The following is a 14,678-nucleotide window of genomic DNA, read 5'->3' as shown; positions in this document are numbered from 1 at the left end:
TCTAGCCATTCCTCTGAATGGACGAGGGCTATCCCCACTTCACTCCCTCCCTCTGAACAGACTGTGAGGGCAGTAATGGCTTCAGGGATTCAGACTGTGCATGCATAGATGCCCCAAAGGCCCCTCCTCAGCATGCGCAGGGATCGAAAGGCCCTTGCTGCTGATGCTTTTTCCACTGTCGGCCTTTGGAAGAAGGGAAAGAGTACGCCCTCCCTTCCTTCCTTTCTTCCTTCCGGAATGGAGCCCGAGCTACAGAGCTGGACTCAGGAGGGAAAGGCTGGGAAGGTTCTGCTTTGTACATATAGCTCTTTCTCTCTGTGTGTGTGTGTGTGTGTGTGTGTGTGTATAAATGTGTGTGTGTTTGCCTCTGTTTTTGTGGCTAGGAAAGGATTTAAGGCCTGAGGAAAGAAGAAAGTGTCAATTTTGTGCAAATGCAGAACTTCTGTGCATCAATGAGTACAGTGTGTTGAAACAACAAAGAACTTTATTAAGAACACAAAGGCCTGTTACAGTCTGCCAAAATAAAGCTGCTTCAGGACTCTTTGAAGGTATGCTATTTAAATGATGCATGGGTCCTAAGAGTCCGGAGGTCGCGCCAAAGCCACACTCCATTCATAAGCACCGGAGTGCAGCTTTGGTGCAGCTTCCGGATTCTTAGGATGCACGCATCATTTAAACAGCATACCTCCAAAGAGACCCGAAGCAGCTTTATTTTGGCAGTCTGTAACAGGCCATAGTCAGAAATTCAGCATTTAAGTCAGAACTGCCCACCTCAAGCCAAAGAATACATTTAAACCCCAAAACCTAAAACTCCAGCCTCTTTCAAACCTAGCCCCCAACTCCAATACGCACAGTCTATGTCTAACAGGTAACAAGGCCCCTTTTGCCATTTCTGTTAATACTGGCCTCTACCTTTCATCAACCAACATCCCACAAATTCCAAAAGCTATCATTGCCATAACTATACTAGCCAGCTGCAACAAATCCCACCCCTCTATTCAGCTAACCTATACCACGACCAATAATCCCCAGTCAATTTTATAAACTAAAGCAATGATATATACTAATAGCAATTAAAACCTAAACCTAAAAAAATACAACTTTAAAATATACACAGACATATGGACAGACACACCTAACACGAAACATCACAATTCTTGACAAAAATAATGTTAGTTCACTTCTGGGATTTGTGTGGCTTTTCTCCTGTGTGGACTCTGATGTGTCACTAGGCTTGACCTCTGAGAAAAACTTTTCCCACAATGCTGGCATTTGTATGGCTTCTCTCCTGTATGGACTCTTCGATGCATAACAAGGACTGACTTGTAGGCAAAACATTTCTCACAATGCTGGCATTTGTATGGCTTCTCTCCTGTGTGGACTCTCTGATGTCTCACTAGGTGTGACTGCCGAGAAAAACATTTCCCACAATGCTGGCATTTGTATGGCTTCTCTCCTGTGTGGACTCTCTGATGTTTCACTAGGTCTGACTTTGAAGAAAAACATTTCCCACAATGCTGGCATTTGTATGGCTTCTCTCCTGTGTGGACTCTCTGATGTCTCACTAGGTGTGACTGCCGAGAAAAACATTTCCCACAATGCTGGCATTTGTATGGCTTCTCTCCTGTGTGGACTCTCTGATGTCTCACTAGGTGTGACTGCCGAGAAAAACATTTCCCACAATGCTGGCATTTGTATGGCTTCTCTCCTGAGTGGACTCTCTGATGTTTCACTAGGTCTGACTTTGAAGAAAAACATTTCCCACAATGCTGGCATTTGTATGGCTTCTCTCCTGTGTGGCCTCTCCGATGCATCACTAGGACTGACTTCCCAGAAAAACATTTCCCACAATGCTGGCATTTGTATGGCTTCTCTCCTGTGTGGACTCTCCGATGTGTCACTAGGTGTGACTTCTGAGGAAAACATTTCTCACAATGCTGGCATTTGTATGGCTTCTCTCCTGTGTGGACTCTCCGATGTGTCACTAGGTGTGACTTCCGAGGAAAACATTTCTCACAATGCTGGCATTTGTATGGCTTCTCTCCTGTGTGGACTCTCCAATGCATGACTAGGACTGACTTGTAAGCAAAATTTTTCCCACAGTGATGGCATTTATGTGACTTCTTTGTTGTGTGGATTCGCTCACGACTGACAAGTTCTTCTGTAAAGGAGAACAATGACAGAGAAGACTGAATCTCAGCGTTAAGAGAGGAAGGTGTTACCCCAAGATTTAGCCCTACGTTCACCCCTCCCTATTTCAGGTTAAATTAATAAAGTTGGTGTGAGTGACCCGACATGACCCTGTTCTGGATGCCCCCAAATCCATATAATGGTTGTATCCTTACTTATAGGAGCTTGCAAAGAAGAGATTGTAGGGAAACTGTCATAAGGAAATCAGTGGAAGCAGAAAATCAGGCAGTTAAAAAATTCCATTAAATATATGTAAAAATATTTTGATTGAAAAGTGGCATCATATCCTGTGAGACGGCCATAGAGTCCTGATCCAGACCCTAAGGCATGATGCAAGCTAACTGCAGAGGATGCTTCATGCTGTGTGACACAAGGAGATGCTTCAGAATCAATACAGTATACAGCTCACATGCGGATTGATGTGGGTTGGAGTTGGGTGTAGAAGAGATTATGAAGTTGATGGAAGTCGGTGAGGAGAGCTGGTACATATTTGTTTTCTATTCCAACTCAAGATAAAGAACCTCCAAGGACTTGGAGGAAATCAACTGTGTCTATGAGTTATTTTTAAGTGTGGCAAATAGTCAGTGCATTGCCAATACCTATATCTGGAGATTTTCTTCTGTTCTCTGCTATGTTATTGTTGATCTCTGGGAGTTTCGCCGTCAGATTGTGCTATACATTGGCTTGTGAATGGGACCCAAATTCAGAGCCAAGAAGGACCTGAGAGCCAGTGTGATGATCCTTTTTGGCTGAAGAATTTCCACCAAGGACCCACTGCATTTAATTCAGTTTCAGACAATTCTTTCCCCACCCAGGAAACATTCTAAAGCAATTTAAACCTTTTCGAATGTTTTGTTTCTGCCCCCAAGCAACAATTTCAGTATAAATATCAGCCCCAACTGACTAGTCTTCAGCATCAGTCCAGTTGCAGAGAGACACTCCATTGGTTTACATTGCTAAACACCTCACTACACTCGCCAGCCTCACTTGTCATGGGAGTTACTGACTTCTCTCCCCATTCTGGACCCTCAGCAATTGCAATCAAGTTCCATCTAGGTAATGTATTACCATTAGCAAAGCCTTGCACTATTCACCATGACCACCTTTGTTACCTAGTTCTTGTGTATGTTCATGAACACTTGTATGTGTGTGTGTGTTTTGCTTTCCCCTTAAAAAAAACACAGAAACCTATTTGAAATGCCTTTGGAGTTCTGTGTGCTTTGGGGCCTGATATAGTTGGGATGAATCCCGAGATCACGGTTGCCCCAATCTCTCCTTTGAGCTAAGCATGAAATTCCCCTAAAAGCATAGCACTTGCGGGTGTCCTCCCCAGACTCCAGCATTTCAGGTAACAAAGCACTTCTGGAATCAACCATGGAGCCAAGCAAGCTCACGTTGGAAAAGAAACATTAGAGAAAAAGGAAATTTTTTGTGTCCCTCTTTTCTCTCTTCATAGACATTGCTCATAATTGCTAAATATGTTAGAAAACAAGGGCCTGAACCAGTTCTCACCAGTTCAGGTCTTAAAATCTGTCGAGTTGGTGGCTGCCTCCCAATCCCCAAGGCCCCTCTCCTGGCCCTTCCTAGAGATCCCTTCCTGTCTGCACAGAGATAGGCGAGCCTGGCTTTGCTTCTGCCTTCCCCTCCTGGCTCCCAGAGGCCTGATTCCCTTCCCTTTCTCTCTCTGCTCTCCAGCCTTCAGTCTTGGTCATCTGCACTGCTTCAGCATTTCACCTTCACCATCTCTTTCCTGCTTTTCTGTTTTTCACATTCCCTCCATCTCTCTATCACAGACACACACCCACAGAGTGTGATGCACAAAAGGAACACTTTGAGACTCATTTCTTGAGAAAGGCAGGACAATCAATTTACAAATAATGCATTAGGAAAAGCAGAATAAAGGGGCTGGGACCTGGATTCCAATTTTGGTGAGGTTCAAGGAGAGCCTTAAAACAGCTTTAAGACAACTCCAAGACAGGGATGGACTACTGTTGGGGATTGGGGAGAGTCACATTGGCTGCCACAGGATCTTGAGGCAACCCCACATTGTGTCGCCTCAAAATATGGCATAATATTTTGCCCCTCAATATCCCACAGCATCCCTTTGGGGAAGTGGAGGCCATTTGGCACTGCTGGCCTTCTCTGGGCCATTGCAGGGCCAAGGAAGGCCTTTTTCCCACAAAGCCTCTCCAGAGCCTGGAAAAGTGGAAACAAAAGCCAGGAAACTTGTTCAGGAATGGGCTGAGGACCATTTAAGGGCAAAAAGCATTAATATCCATGGCTCCTTCCCACAAAATTCCAGAATTAGCAGTTTAGGGTTGGATATCCTTACAAAGTGGAGAACAATAGTGCCTCACTAAAACTAAAAATTCCAAGATTCCACAGGAATATGTTTTGACAATTAAATAATGTGTGAAAGGGAACTAGGAATGGTAGTAGAGCACAAGGTGGGCATGTGTCAACAGTGTGATGCAGCAGCTGAAAAGGCCAATGTGATCCTAGGCTGTATCAATAGGAGTATAGTGTCAAGATCAAGGAAAATAATATTGCCTCTCTATTCTGTTTTGGTAGGGCTCACTTGCAATAATCCTGTGTCCAGTTCTGGGCACCACAATTCAAACAAATGCTGAGAAGCTGGAGCATGTCCAGAGAAGGAAAACCAAAACGGTGAATGGTCTGAAAACCATGCTCTCTGAGGAACGACTTAGGGAGCTGGGTATGTTTAGCTTAGAGAAGAGAAAGTTAAGAGGGGACATGACAGCCCTGTTGAAATATTTGTAGAGATGTCATATTCAAGATGGAGCAGGCTTCCTTTCTGCTACTCCAGAAAAAGAACATGGAACAATGGATGCAAGCCACAGGGACAAGAGATTCCACTTAAACTTTAGGAGGATCTTCCTGACAGTAAGAGCTCTTCAACAGTGGAATATAGGCCCAGTACTGACCATGGAAAAGGGGTGGTCTGCAGCTGCCCCTTTCCGTGGAGGATTTGGGCCAGGGCAGCGATACTGGCAGCCAAGAGGCCCCAATCCAGCACAATTCCAGGCCATGGAGAAGCGGCAAAATGTTGCTTCCCTGTGGCCTGGAAATGGATGTCCTCGGGGCTTCATGCCCCTGGACACCATGGGAGCCAGAGCTATGGCAGAAAGGGGCCTCTCTCCCTGGCATCATTCTTGCTGCCGTTTGGTGGCTGTGAGAACGAGGTGCGTGCCCAGAAGGAGCTCTTTCAGATTTAGACATGGTGCGTGCGTGACATCATAATAGCAGTGCCCATGTATACAGGGCGCTGGCATTATGGCGCTGCTGGTATGTATTACAGTTAGGGAGCATGTACATGATGCGCTCTTCCCAACCCTAATACCGGTGCTGGTACACCGCTTGTTGACGGTCTGTACTGCGCCATATTCCCTCAGAGTTTGGTGCTCTTTCTTTGCAGGTTTTTTGACAGAGACGGGATGGCCATCTCTCGGAGATGCTTTGAATGTCTATTCCTGCATGGCAGAGGATTGAACCGGATGGTCCTTGCAGTCTGTTTCAACTCTTTGATTCAATAATTCTAAAGTGGAATTATAGCGTTCTGACATTGAATTATGAAAGGGCCCTCAGTCTCCACAGGAAGGGCAATGGATTCAGCTTCCTTACCCACAGAGGCCACATTTTCATAATTCTCCATCATCACAGAACTGTACATAAGTTTCTGCTTCTTTGTCAACAGTTTCCATTCCTCCTCGGTGAAATATATCGCCACATCCGCAAAGGTCACCTGCAATAGAAAATAGCCCTCATCCAGAGAATGACCAATAAAAGGGGGAGGGGGGAGTACATGGTGCATTGCAAATATTATTTCAACACTTCAGAATTCAGTCCAGCAAATAAACTTTAAAGTCTGCAAGCAAGCAAAAAGCTACAGCCTCTGAGATCCAGATTGTCTTGAACCCTTTCAATATAATATACAATATAATATACAATATAATAAAGAATATAATTTAGGCCATTTCTGGGATATTATTGATTGATTAAGATACTGACTATCCAGACATGTATAGTACATTTAGTCACCAATGAATTATAGTGCATTTAGCCATATCTCACCTAATTTCAGAGGCAAATTTCATTTTTAAAAAACTGTTCTGGGGAGTACTCTGGCCTTGAGGGCCACTGGGCCCACTCTCAATTTAGCTCCAGATATATTCTTCCATATCCCTCAGCATTTCACAGATGGGGAAAGAAAGACACATCTGGATAAGCCACACCAAAAGGGGGTCAAGATGGCCAAAGTTGTTAATGATGAAGATCACAAAAGTGAGGAAGGGTACAGCAGTTTGATTTGGCCCCCCAACTCCTGGCAAGGGCAAGACCCTGCCCCTTCTCTCCTCCCTTCTCCTCTTTTGAGTTGTTGAGCTGCACACATCTTTTGAACTTGGAACACATTTTGCAGGAACTGAACTGAAGGGACAAAGTGCGAGGAGGAGAGAGAACTAGGACATTTTCAAAGCCCCTGAAAAAATGAGGTGACAGAGGATTATCCAGGACTCTCTCTGCCAAACTGGGACAGTATGTTCTTCCCTTGCTTTCATGAGGTGGCCCAGCAGGGACACAAATGAAACTAATAGTCAGAAAATTCTTCTCTATGCTATAATAGCAGCAAGGTCAGTGTTTGCAAAACAATGGAAAAAAGAAGAATGTCCTACAATTGAAGAATGGAGATTGAAAATGTTAAGATTTTTTTGAAATGGATAAATTAACTTACTTTGTAAATAATAAATCATTAGATAATTTCTATAAAGAGTGGAATGTTTGGAAGGAATATATTAAGGAATGGAATTTTTTGGGATGAGTCCTGTAGAATATGCCAAAAGAGTTGAAATGATATTGGAAAATATGAAATATAGAACATATGAAGGTAAATATATGAAGAAAAATAAATAAACAACACAGTGGTGATATTGATAACATAGTATATGGTATAAGGTGGAATGAAAAAAGTATAGAAAAGTAATGTGATAACAGGTATACAAGCCTTTATTCAGAAGTATTAAGAAGCCATTGGTAAATAGTTAGTAAAGAGATAAGAGTTCAGTTAAAATAAAATGGTTTTTATTTTTGGAGAGATCTGGAGAACCAGGAAGTTTACTTAAAGAAATCTACATAAGTCTAATAGATAAAAGGGTTTGCTTTATAATGTAATTGGATTGTCATATGTCTTTTTGTCATTTGTAATTTTTAATATTTTCAATAAAAACTTTTAAAAAAGAAATTAATAGTCAGGATGGCAACTTACAAAAGAGTTGTTGTACCTCGGCAACCTCTTTCTCTTGGAGCCCAACTCCCTCCACTTGGCCCCTGTGTCAGCCATTAGGTAGAGAGGTCTTGGTGGCCTTGCACTTGGATCACGTCCAGCAAAAGATATCCCAAAGCAGTGTACAAGGGGGCCAAGATGAAGTTCCTGAGAAAAGAGACCAGGGTTAGGCTTGGTTTGGCAAGAAACCCTGCAGCACTCAAAGTCACAAAGATCGTCATCCTGCTGGTGACATATGCAGGTCACATATGCTTTCCTTCTGGCTACCAAAACACAGCTGGATCCTTCTCTAATACCTCACACTCAACTCTCCCACCATGGTGGACCCTCATTCTCCCAGTGGCCAAACCAGTTGCACTCCATTGACCAGTGAAGCCCCTGGCCAGGCAGGGCAGGAAAGGAGCTCTCTCTTCTCAAGTTTCTTCCCTTCCATGGTAACCAGCCCTCCTCCCAGGATCAAGGGGCATCAGAGGATTGAGCTGATGGGAAGGGAGCACCCAATTCCCATGGCAGCCTTCTGCATGCAGAAAAGTCACAATTCGGAGAGTGTCTCTTCCCATGTGGAGAGTGCCCACTTTCCAAATGTTACCTGGCCATCTTGGCTTGGGAATATCCTGTTCCAGGCACATGCTGGCCTAAATCCTAGTCTGTATCCTATGCTTAGTCCTGATCAGAGTAGAATCACTGAATCGGTTGGATTTATCTATATGTGGACATCAGCAGTCACTTATGGGTTGAGTGAGTCTACACTCAAGGGTTAACCAACAGGATTCAGGACTCTTCAGATTTTTAAATGCAGGAATGCAAATTTTTCAGGCTGTGTCATCATCACTGATGAGAATTTGACTTCTCATTCACACAGAGGAAGAGGAGGAGGACCTGCTTTATGTCCCAGGTGGAGAAGCTCTAGCTCCTGGGCTGGATAAGACCAACATTACCTTAAGGATCTGATCCATGGCCTCCTCTCATCATGGCCCCTCCTCATTTACACACTGGTGAAAATAATTATTTTATTTTTTTCAAATGAGACCATTTATCTGAGCTTAACTGCTGTGTTTATATTTTGGTCAGAAATGGAGCATGAGGTGTGCATCACCTCTCTTTGTTTCCTGAAGGCACGCAGAAATTGATGCATGTACATTTGTGTGCACTGTTTCTGAATGAACCTATTGTCAAAATCACATTCACTTCACTTTACCTTGCATGTTTTTAAAAAGTCTGCACAATGCTGAATGTGGTGCATTTGAAAAAACAAAAGTCTATAAATGTATAGGTCTTTGATGGAACATTGCACCCTGGACTGTGGTCATTTTTAAGAAGTGAAATCATATGTAAATTCTATGACACAAATATCTCACAAAGCTCTAGTAAACAACACGTACACACAGCCCCACACAAAGGACTTACTGTGTGTCTGGGTCTGGAAATCTCACTTCCATCTTCTGGGAAGACAGTGCTGCCAGAGACTGAATCTGGGACTTAATGCCTGCAAATCATGGGCTCAGTCTCTCAGCTGCAACCTTTCCATACCATTCTGGACTGAAACATTTAAACAAATGTCCTCTTTCAGCTCCAGGAATAGAGACCTACCTTCAGTACAAAGACCCTGATTCCTGCAGCCCCAGAAAGGGCTCTTCTGCAGTCCTTTATGGCCGGAGCTTCCCTGGGTCAGAGGCCGTCTCCTCAGCCGTAGAGAAGGGTTGCTCTGAGTGCGAAGGAGGAGGAGGTCCACAGGGCTGAGGGAGGGAAGGCAATGGGAAAAGGTCAGTGCCAATGGCCATGGAGGGCAGAAGGTGACAATGCCTAGGAAACTCCTCTGAGTCCCAGCCCTAGGAATGAGTGGCAGGAGTGAGTCCAGGGGGCTGAGGGGGGCCTCCTTTCCCAAAGGGGGAGGCAAGGACTGGTGGAACCTCCCCAGCTAGGGCCCAAAGGGAGGGTCTCTTTCCCCACCTCTCTCTCCCAGCCCCCAAAGCCCAGCCTCCCCACTGGCCCTGAGTCCCTGCCTCCCCTTCCTCAGACCCCTTCCTTCCTTCCTTCCTTCCTTCCTTCCTTCCTTCCTTCCAAAATGGAGGGCCAGAGGCACAAAGGGACACACTGCCTTCCTTTTGGCCCAAGGAGCCTGGCTTCCTTCTCTCTCTGGAGCTTCAGGAGAGAAAGAGAGGCCTCTGTTTAACTGAGGCCTCAGAGAAGGTTCTGGAACATTATTTCCCACAGTCACCAGCAGCACAAAATGGCTGCCTGCACCCAAAATGGCCTCCTGAGTCTCAGTGCTTGGCAGTTGGCAGTTTGAGGCCTTCAGGGAACCCAAAATGGAGGATGAAAAGGCCCCAAAGTCGGAAGGGACCCCAAACAGGATTTCTGAACCTAAACAACACAGAAACGTTTTCATGATGGCACCCGATGGCTGTGAGAACAAAAAATGTCCCTAAACAGGATTTCCAAACCTTAACAACACCTAAACATTTTCCTGAAGCTATTGAAAGGAGGAACCTGATCCCCTCCTTAACTTCAATCAATAGTGAAAGATATTAATATTAAGAGTGCCCATCATCCACAACCCAGCTCAGGTCTTGACCGTTCAGAGAGGCCAGTCCAGCTGCAGGTGGCTCTTTGTCCGTCCGTCCGTCCGTCCTCCTTTCCTTCTGCATTCCTCCTCTTTTCCCCAGCATCAGCCCCTTTCCCAAGAAGGCTGCATCCGCACTATAGAAATAAGGCACTTTGACACCGCTTTAACCACTCAGTGCTATGGAATCCTGGGATTTTACCTTTGGACACTTAGCCTTCTCTGCCAGAGAGCTCTCATGCCACAACAAACTACAAATCCCAGGATTCCATAGGATGGAAACAGAAGAGTTAAAGCGGTTTTGAGCTGGATTATTTCTGTAGTGCAGATACAGCCTGAGTCAATTGGGAAATGATAGAATCACCCAAATCGAATTTTTATCCCGTTTAAAATGGTTTTGCTTTTTTAAAATATAAGAAGTTTGTTTGTCTGTATAATTCTTATTCTTTTTCTTGTTGTTTGTTTGTATGTTTGTATGTATCATTATTGGTAACAGGAGATGATTTGGTCTGCCACCTTCGTTCTTCCCTGAAAATCTATTAATAAGGAAACTGGGGACTTTTAAAACTCCCAAAGGAGCCACTTTTGGCCTTTTTGGGGGACTAGCCTCCTCTTAGAAGCCAAAGCCCAATGTTTGTGAATAATAATAATAAGGCTTGTATTAAAACTCTCCTCCCCATTTCTGATCCCTTTTAAAACCCATGTTCCCCAGAAGGAGCAGAGCTGTGTAATAAGAAAACCCTCTCAGAAAAGAGCCACAAAAGACACACAAAGAGACACTTCCTTCCTTTTGGCCCAAGGAGCCTGGCTTCCTTCTCTCTCTGGAGCCTCAGGAGAGAAATAGAAGCCTCTGTTCAACTGAGGCCTCAGAGAAGGTTCCAGAACATTATTCCCAACAGTCACAAGCAGCACAAAATGGCCACCAGAACACAAAATGGCCACCTCCGCCTCAGTGTTTGGCAGTTGGAGGCCTCAGCACAGCAGTGAAGCCTACCGCTTCCAGGCCTTCTGCTTCTGCTCCACTCCTCCCTCCTTTTCTCTGTCTGCTCCTCGCTGACTCTTCCGTGCGCAGAGCTAAATAGAGAGGCAGAAGCTCCTTCCTTCTTCCAAGGCTTCCAGGCCTTGTCCCTCTGCTCCCTCTCCACTCCTCTCTCTCCCCCTCTCTCTCTCTCACTCCTTCCTTCCTGGTTTCTGTCTATCTCTCTTTCTTTCTTTCTTTCTTTCTTTCTTTCTTTCTTCCTTCCTTCCTTCCTTCCTTCCTTCCTTCCTTCCTTCCTCCCTCCCTCTCTCTCTCTCTCTCTCCTTCCTCCTTGTGTCTCTCTCCCCCCCCTTCTCACTCTCTGCTCCTCACTCACTCTTCCACGCACAGAGCTAAATAGAGAGGCAGAAGCTCCTCCCCTTCTTCATTCTGGCCAATGGGGGCAGAGGAGCTGGAAGGCCCCGCCCCCTGCCCCATCCTCACAGGCTCCTCCTGCAGTTAATATGGAACAAGGCAGGAGGGACCCTGGAGCCCCAGCCACACGGACACTGGCCAAAGGCACACATTCCCAGAGCCTAAGACCCATGAAATGGCAGCCCTATTCAGGGCAGGACCCTCCTCTCTCTGGCCCTGTGGATGCTGGGAGATCCAGTCCAGGGAATACACTGCAAATCCCATTGGAAAGAGAAAAGGCTACTACTACTCTCTGATGTCTCACTAGGTGTCAGAACCTGTTATTAAGATCAGTTATAAGGTTATATCTTTTCAGTTCATGAACATTCACTTGATTTTAAAACCTCCCAAAGGAGCTACTTTTGGCGTCATTTGGGGGACAATCGTCGTCTCAGTGGCCCTCCTATTAGAGACCCCTCCTCTTTTGACCCAAATCCTTTATGAGGCCAAAAACCCCTTTGTTAGGAAGCGAACACCGAATATCTCAGGAAGGCTCTGTATCTGTGAGGGTTGGAATCCTCTGATCAATGGCCCACATCCAAACGTATACCAAAAGTAGCAAGTCTATTGTAAGAGCATTGCAGTAGTGATCTGTAACACTTTTTTGCGGAGTCTGAGGCTTCAGAGAAAAATGTACACTTTTAAAATTATTATTATTATTATTATTAACCTTTATTTATAAGGCGCTGTAAATTTACACAGCGTTGTACATACAAAAGCGCCCACTCCTTTCTCCCCCTGCTAGTTCCCCACCCCACACACACTTAGCCAGGTCCCCATCACAACCCAGCCTCACTCAAGACATTTGCAACATTGCCAGCTAGTTGTCTAAAACAACACTCCAAAGCAGTTAACAGGGCCCCACTTAGAAACTAACACCAACTTTAATATTCTCCCCATATACTCTCCCCACCCCCCAACATCTTAGCTAAGAGAACAATATAGATCAGATATCTCAAGACATACATGAAGTGATTATATATGAACTGAATATATAGAGCATTATAACTGATCTCAATAACAGGTTCTGACAATATCTCCCAAGGCCCCCTCCCTCCAGGACCCCCTTCCACTCTTCCCTCAGTCTCTCTCTCTCCTCTGAAGGCCTCAAACTGCCAACTGCCAAGAGCTCAGGCAGAGGCAGCCATTTTGTGTTCCAGTGGCCATTTTGTGTTCTGGGGGCCATTTTGTGCTGTTTGTGACTATGGAGAATGTTCCAGAACCTTCTCTGAGGCCCCAGTTGAACAGAGGCTTCTCTTTCTCTCCTGAGGCTCCAGAGAGAGAAGGAGGCCAGGCTCCTTGGGCTAAAAGGAAGGAAGCATGTCTCTTTGTGTGTCTAGTCCTCTCCTTTCTTGGGAGTCTCTGTGGGGCCATGAGATTTTTTTGGGGAGGGGGAATCTCAGAGAATCAAAGGACCATGGAACCTCAGAGTATGATCAAGATTGCAAGGTTCTTTCTGAGGAAGGAGAGGCAAACTAGGAGAGGATACAGCCTTTTGCTTTTGCCTGAGCCTCCGGGAAGGGCCCCTCTTCTCCTTTCTCCTTGGCTGTCTTCATGGAGGGCAGACTCCTTTTGCCCTTTGGACTCAGTTTGCAGCAATGGCAGTGAGCTCAAGAGAAGGGGAGAAATTGGAAGAGGAGGAGGAAACTGTGGCCTTTGAAGAGCAGCTGAAAATGTGGGAGGGCAGTGGATGAATCAGGGGGAGGGTCCCTGCCGAACTGGGAGAGTTGGTGGACATGCAGAAGGAGCTGGGCTGGAAATGGAGAAGGGGGCTTGCAAAATGACCTCTGTGGATGAGAAAGCTGGGCAAAGTCCATGAAATGAAATGGCCCAGTGAAATGGTGTCCATAGGAGCCAGTGTGGCATACTGGTTTGAGCATAGCTGAACTATGACTCTGTAGTTCAGATTTGGAATCCCAGCTCTGCCATGGAAGCCCATTGGGGGACTTTGGGCAAGTCACACTCTCTCAGCCTCAGGGAAAGGCAATGGGAAAATTATTCTGAAGACATTTGCCAAGGAAACCCTGTGATAGGTCTGCCTTAGGGTCACCATAAATTCAAAACGACTTGGAGACACACAATAATAACAACAACAAAAGCAATGTCTATTATATAAAATGACAAAAACAAGAGTTGCTCTTGGAATTTACATTGTGTTTCTATGTTTTCAAGCTTTGGATAGTTCGATCCATGGGTAAAGAAATCTGTAGATAGAGAGGTCCATCCTCATCCTCATCATCATGAAAAAATAGAGGGTCTTCTTTATCAGATTTCTATCAGGATGGCGACTAAAATGGTGAAGGGTCTGGAAACCATGCCCTATGAGGAACGCCTTAGGGAGCTGGGGATGTTTAGCCTGGGGAAGAGAAAGTTAAGAGGTGATATGATAGCCCTGTTTAAATACTTGAAGGGATGTCATATTGAGGAGAGAGCAAGCTTGTTTTCTGCTGCTCCAGAGACTAGGACCCGGAGCAATGGATGAATGCAAAGGAAAAGAGATTCCACCTCAACATTAGGAGGTACTTCCTGACAGAAAGGGCTGTTCGACAAGTGGAACAAACTCCCTCAGAGATTTTGGTGGAGTCTTCCTCCTTGGAGGTCTTTAAACAGAGGTTGGATGGCCATCTGTCAGGGATGCTTTGATTGAAAGTTCCTGCATGGCAGAATGGCGTTGGACTGGATGGCCCCTGCGGTCTCTTCCAACTCTACAATTCTATGATCAAAAGTGTTAAAAATCAAACAGGAGAAAGGCACCACTGTTTTGTGCATTTTGGATGTTATTGTTTACAGTGTGACCAAAACACCTTCTCCTGGATATGCTTTCTAGATTCTAGGATACTACATTTTTTTAACTTTGGTGCTAAAAGGAAAAAAAAAAACATATAGGACCAACAACAACAACACAGATACAATTAAGAGACCTGACAAAATACAAATATTCACAAGCAACAAAACTTGTGAAACATACTAAGGCAGGGTACAGGCTGCCAGAAAGAGGCGCGTCCCTGGCCCTACTCATTTCTCCGCAGAAGTGCCGCAACAAACATATTGAGCAGTGCTGTTACGGAACAAAAAAGGAGCGCATGGAAATGGCTCCTTTTTGCGCTGCACTTCTGCCGCCCCGAAGCGCCAGCGATGGCGAGGGTACATTGCAGTTGCGCCTCCCTGTTTGGAGGTGGCACATCTGCAATGTC

At 45.2% G+C, this 14,678-nt stretch overlaps 1 protein-coding gene across 1 annotated transcript; it reads right to left on the bottom strand.

Moving 5' to 3' along the window:
* Nucleotides 1-391: 391 nt before the first annotated feature.
* LOC149287778 (uncharacterized) lies at nt 392-8,445 on the bottom strand. The gene is made up of 4 exons (XM_089492596.1): nt 8,428-8,445; nt 5,833-5,953; nt 1,240-2,161; nt 392-398 (listed from the first exon to the last, which is right to left on the bottom strand). The coding sequence occupies exons 1-4, from the start codon at nt 8,443-8,445 to the stop codon at nt 392-394; spliced, it is 1,068 nt and encodes a 355-aa protein (XP_089348722.1).
* Nucleotides 8,446-14,678: the final 6,233 nt, after the last annotated feature.

This window comes from Sceloporus occidentalis, unplaced genomic scaffold (assembly GCF_023333645.1).
Source record: "Sceloporus occidentalis isolate IW3139 unplaced genomic scaffold, rSceOcc1.0.p SCAF_57, whole genome shotgun sequence".
Lineage (NCBI taxonomy): Eukaryota > Metazoa > Chordata > Lepidosauria > Squamata > Phrynosomatidae > Sceloporus > Sceloporus occidentalis.
Note: the sequence above shows the minus strand (reverse complement) of the source record. Positions and strands in the feature narration are given on the sequence as shown.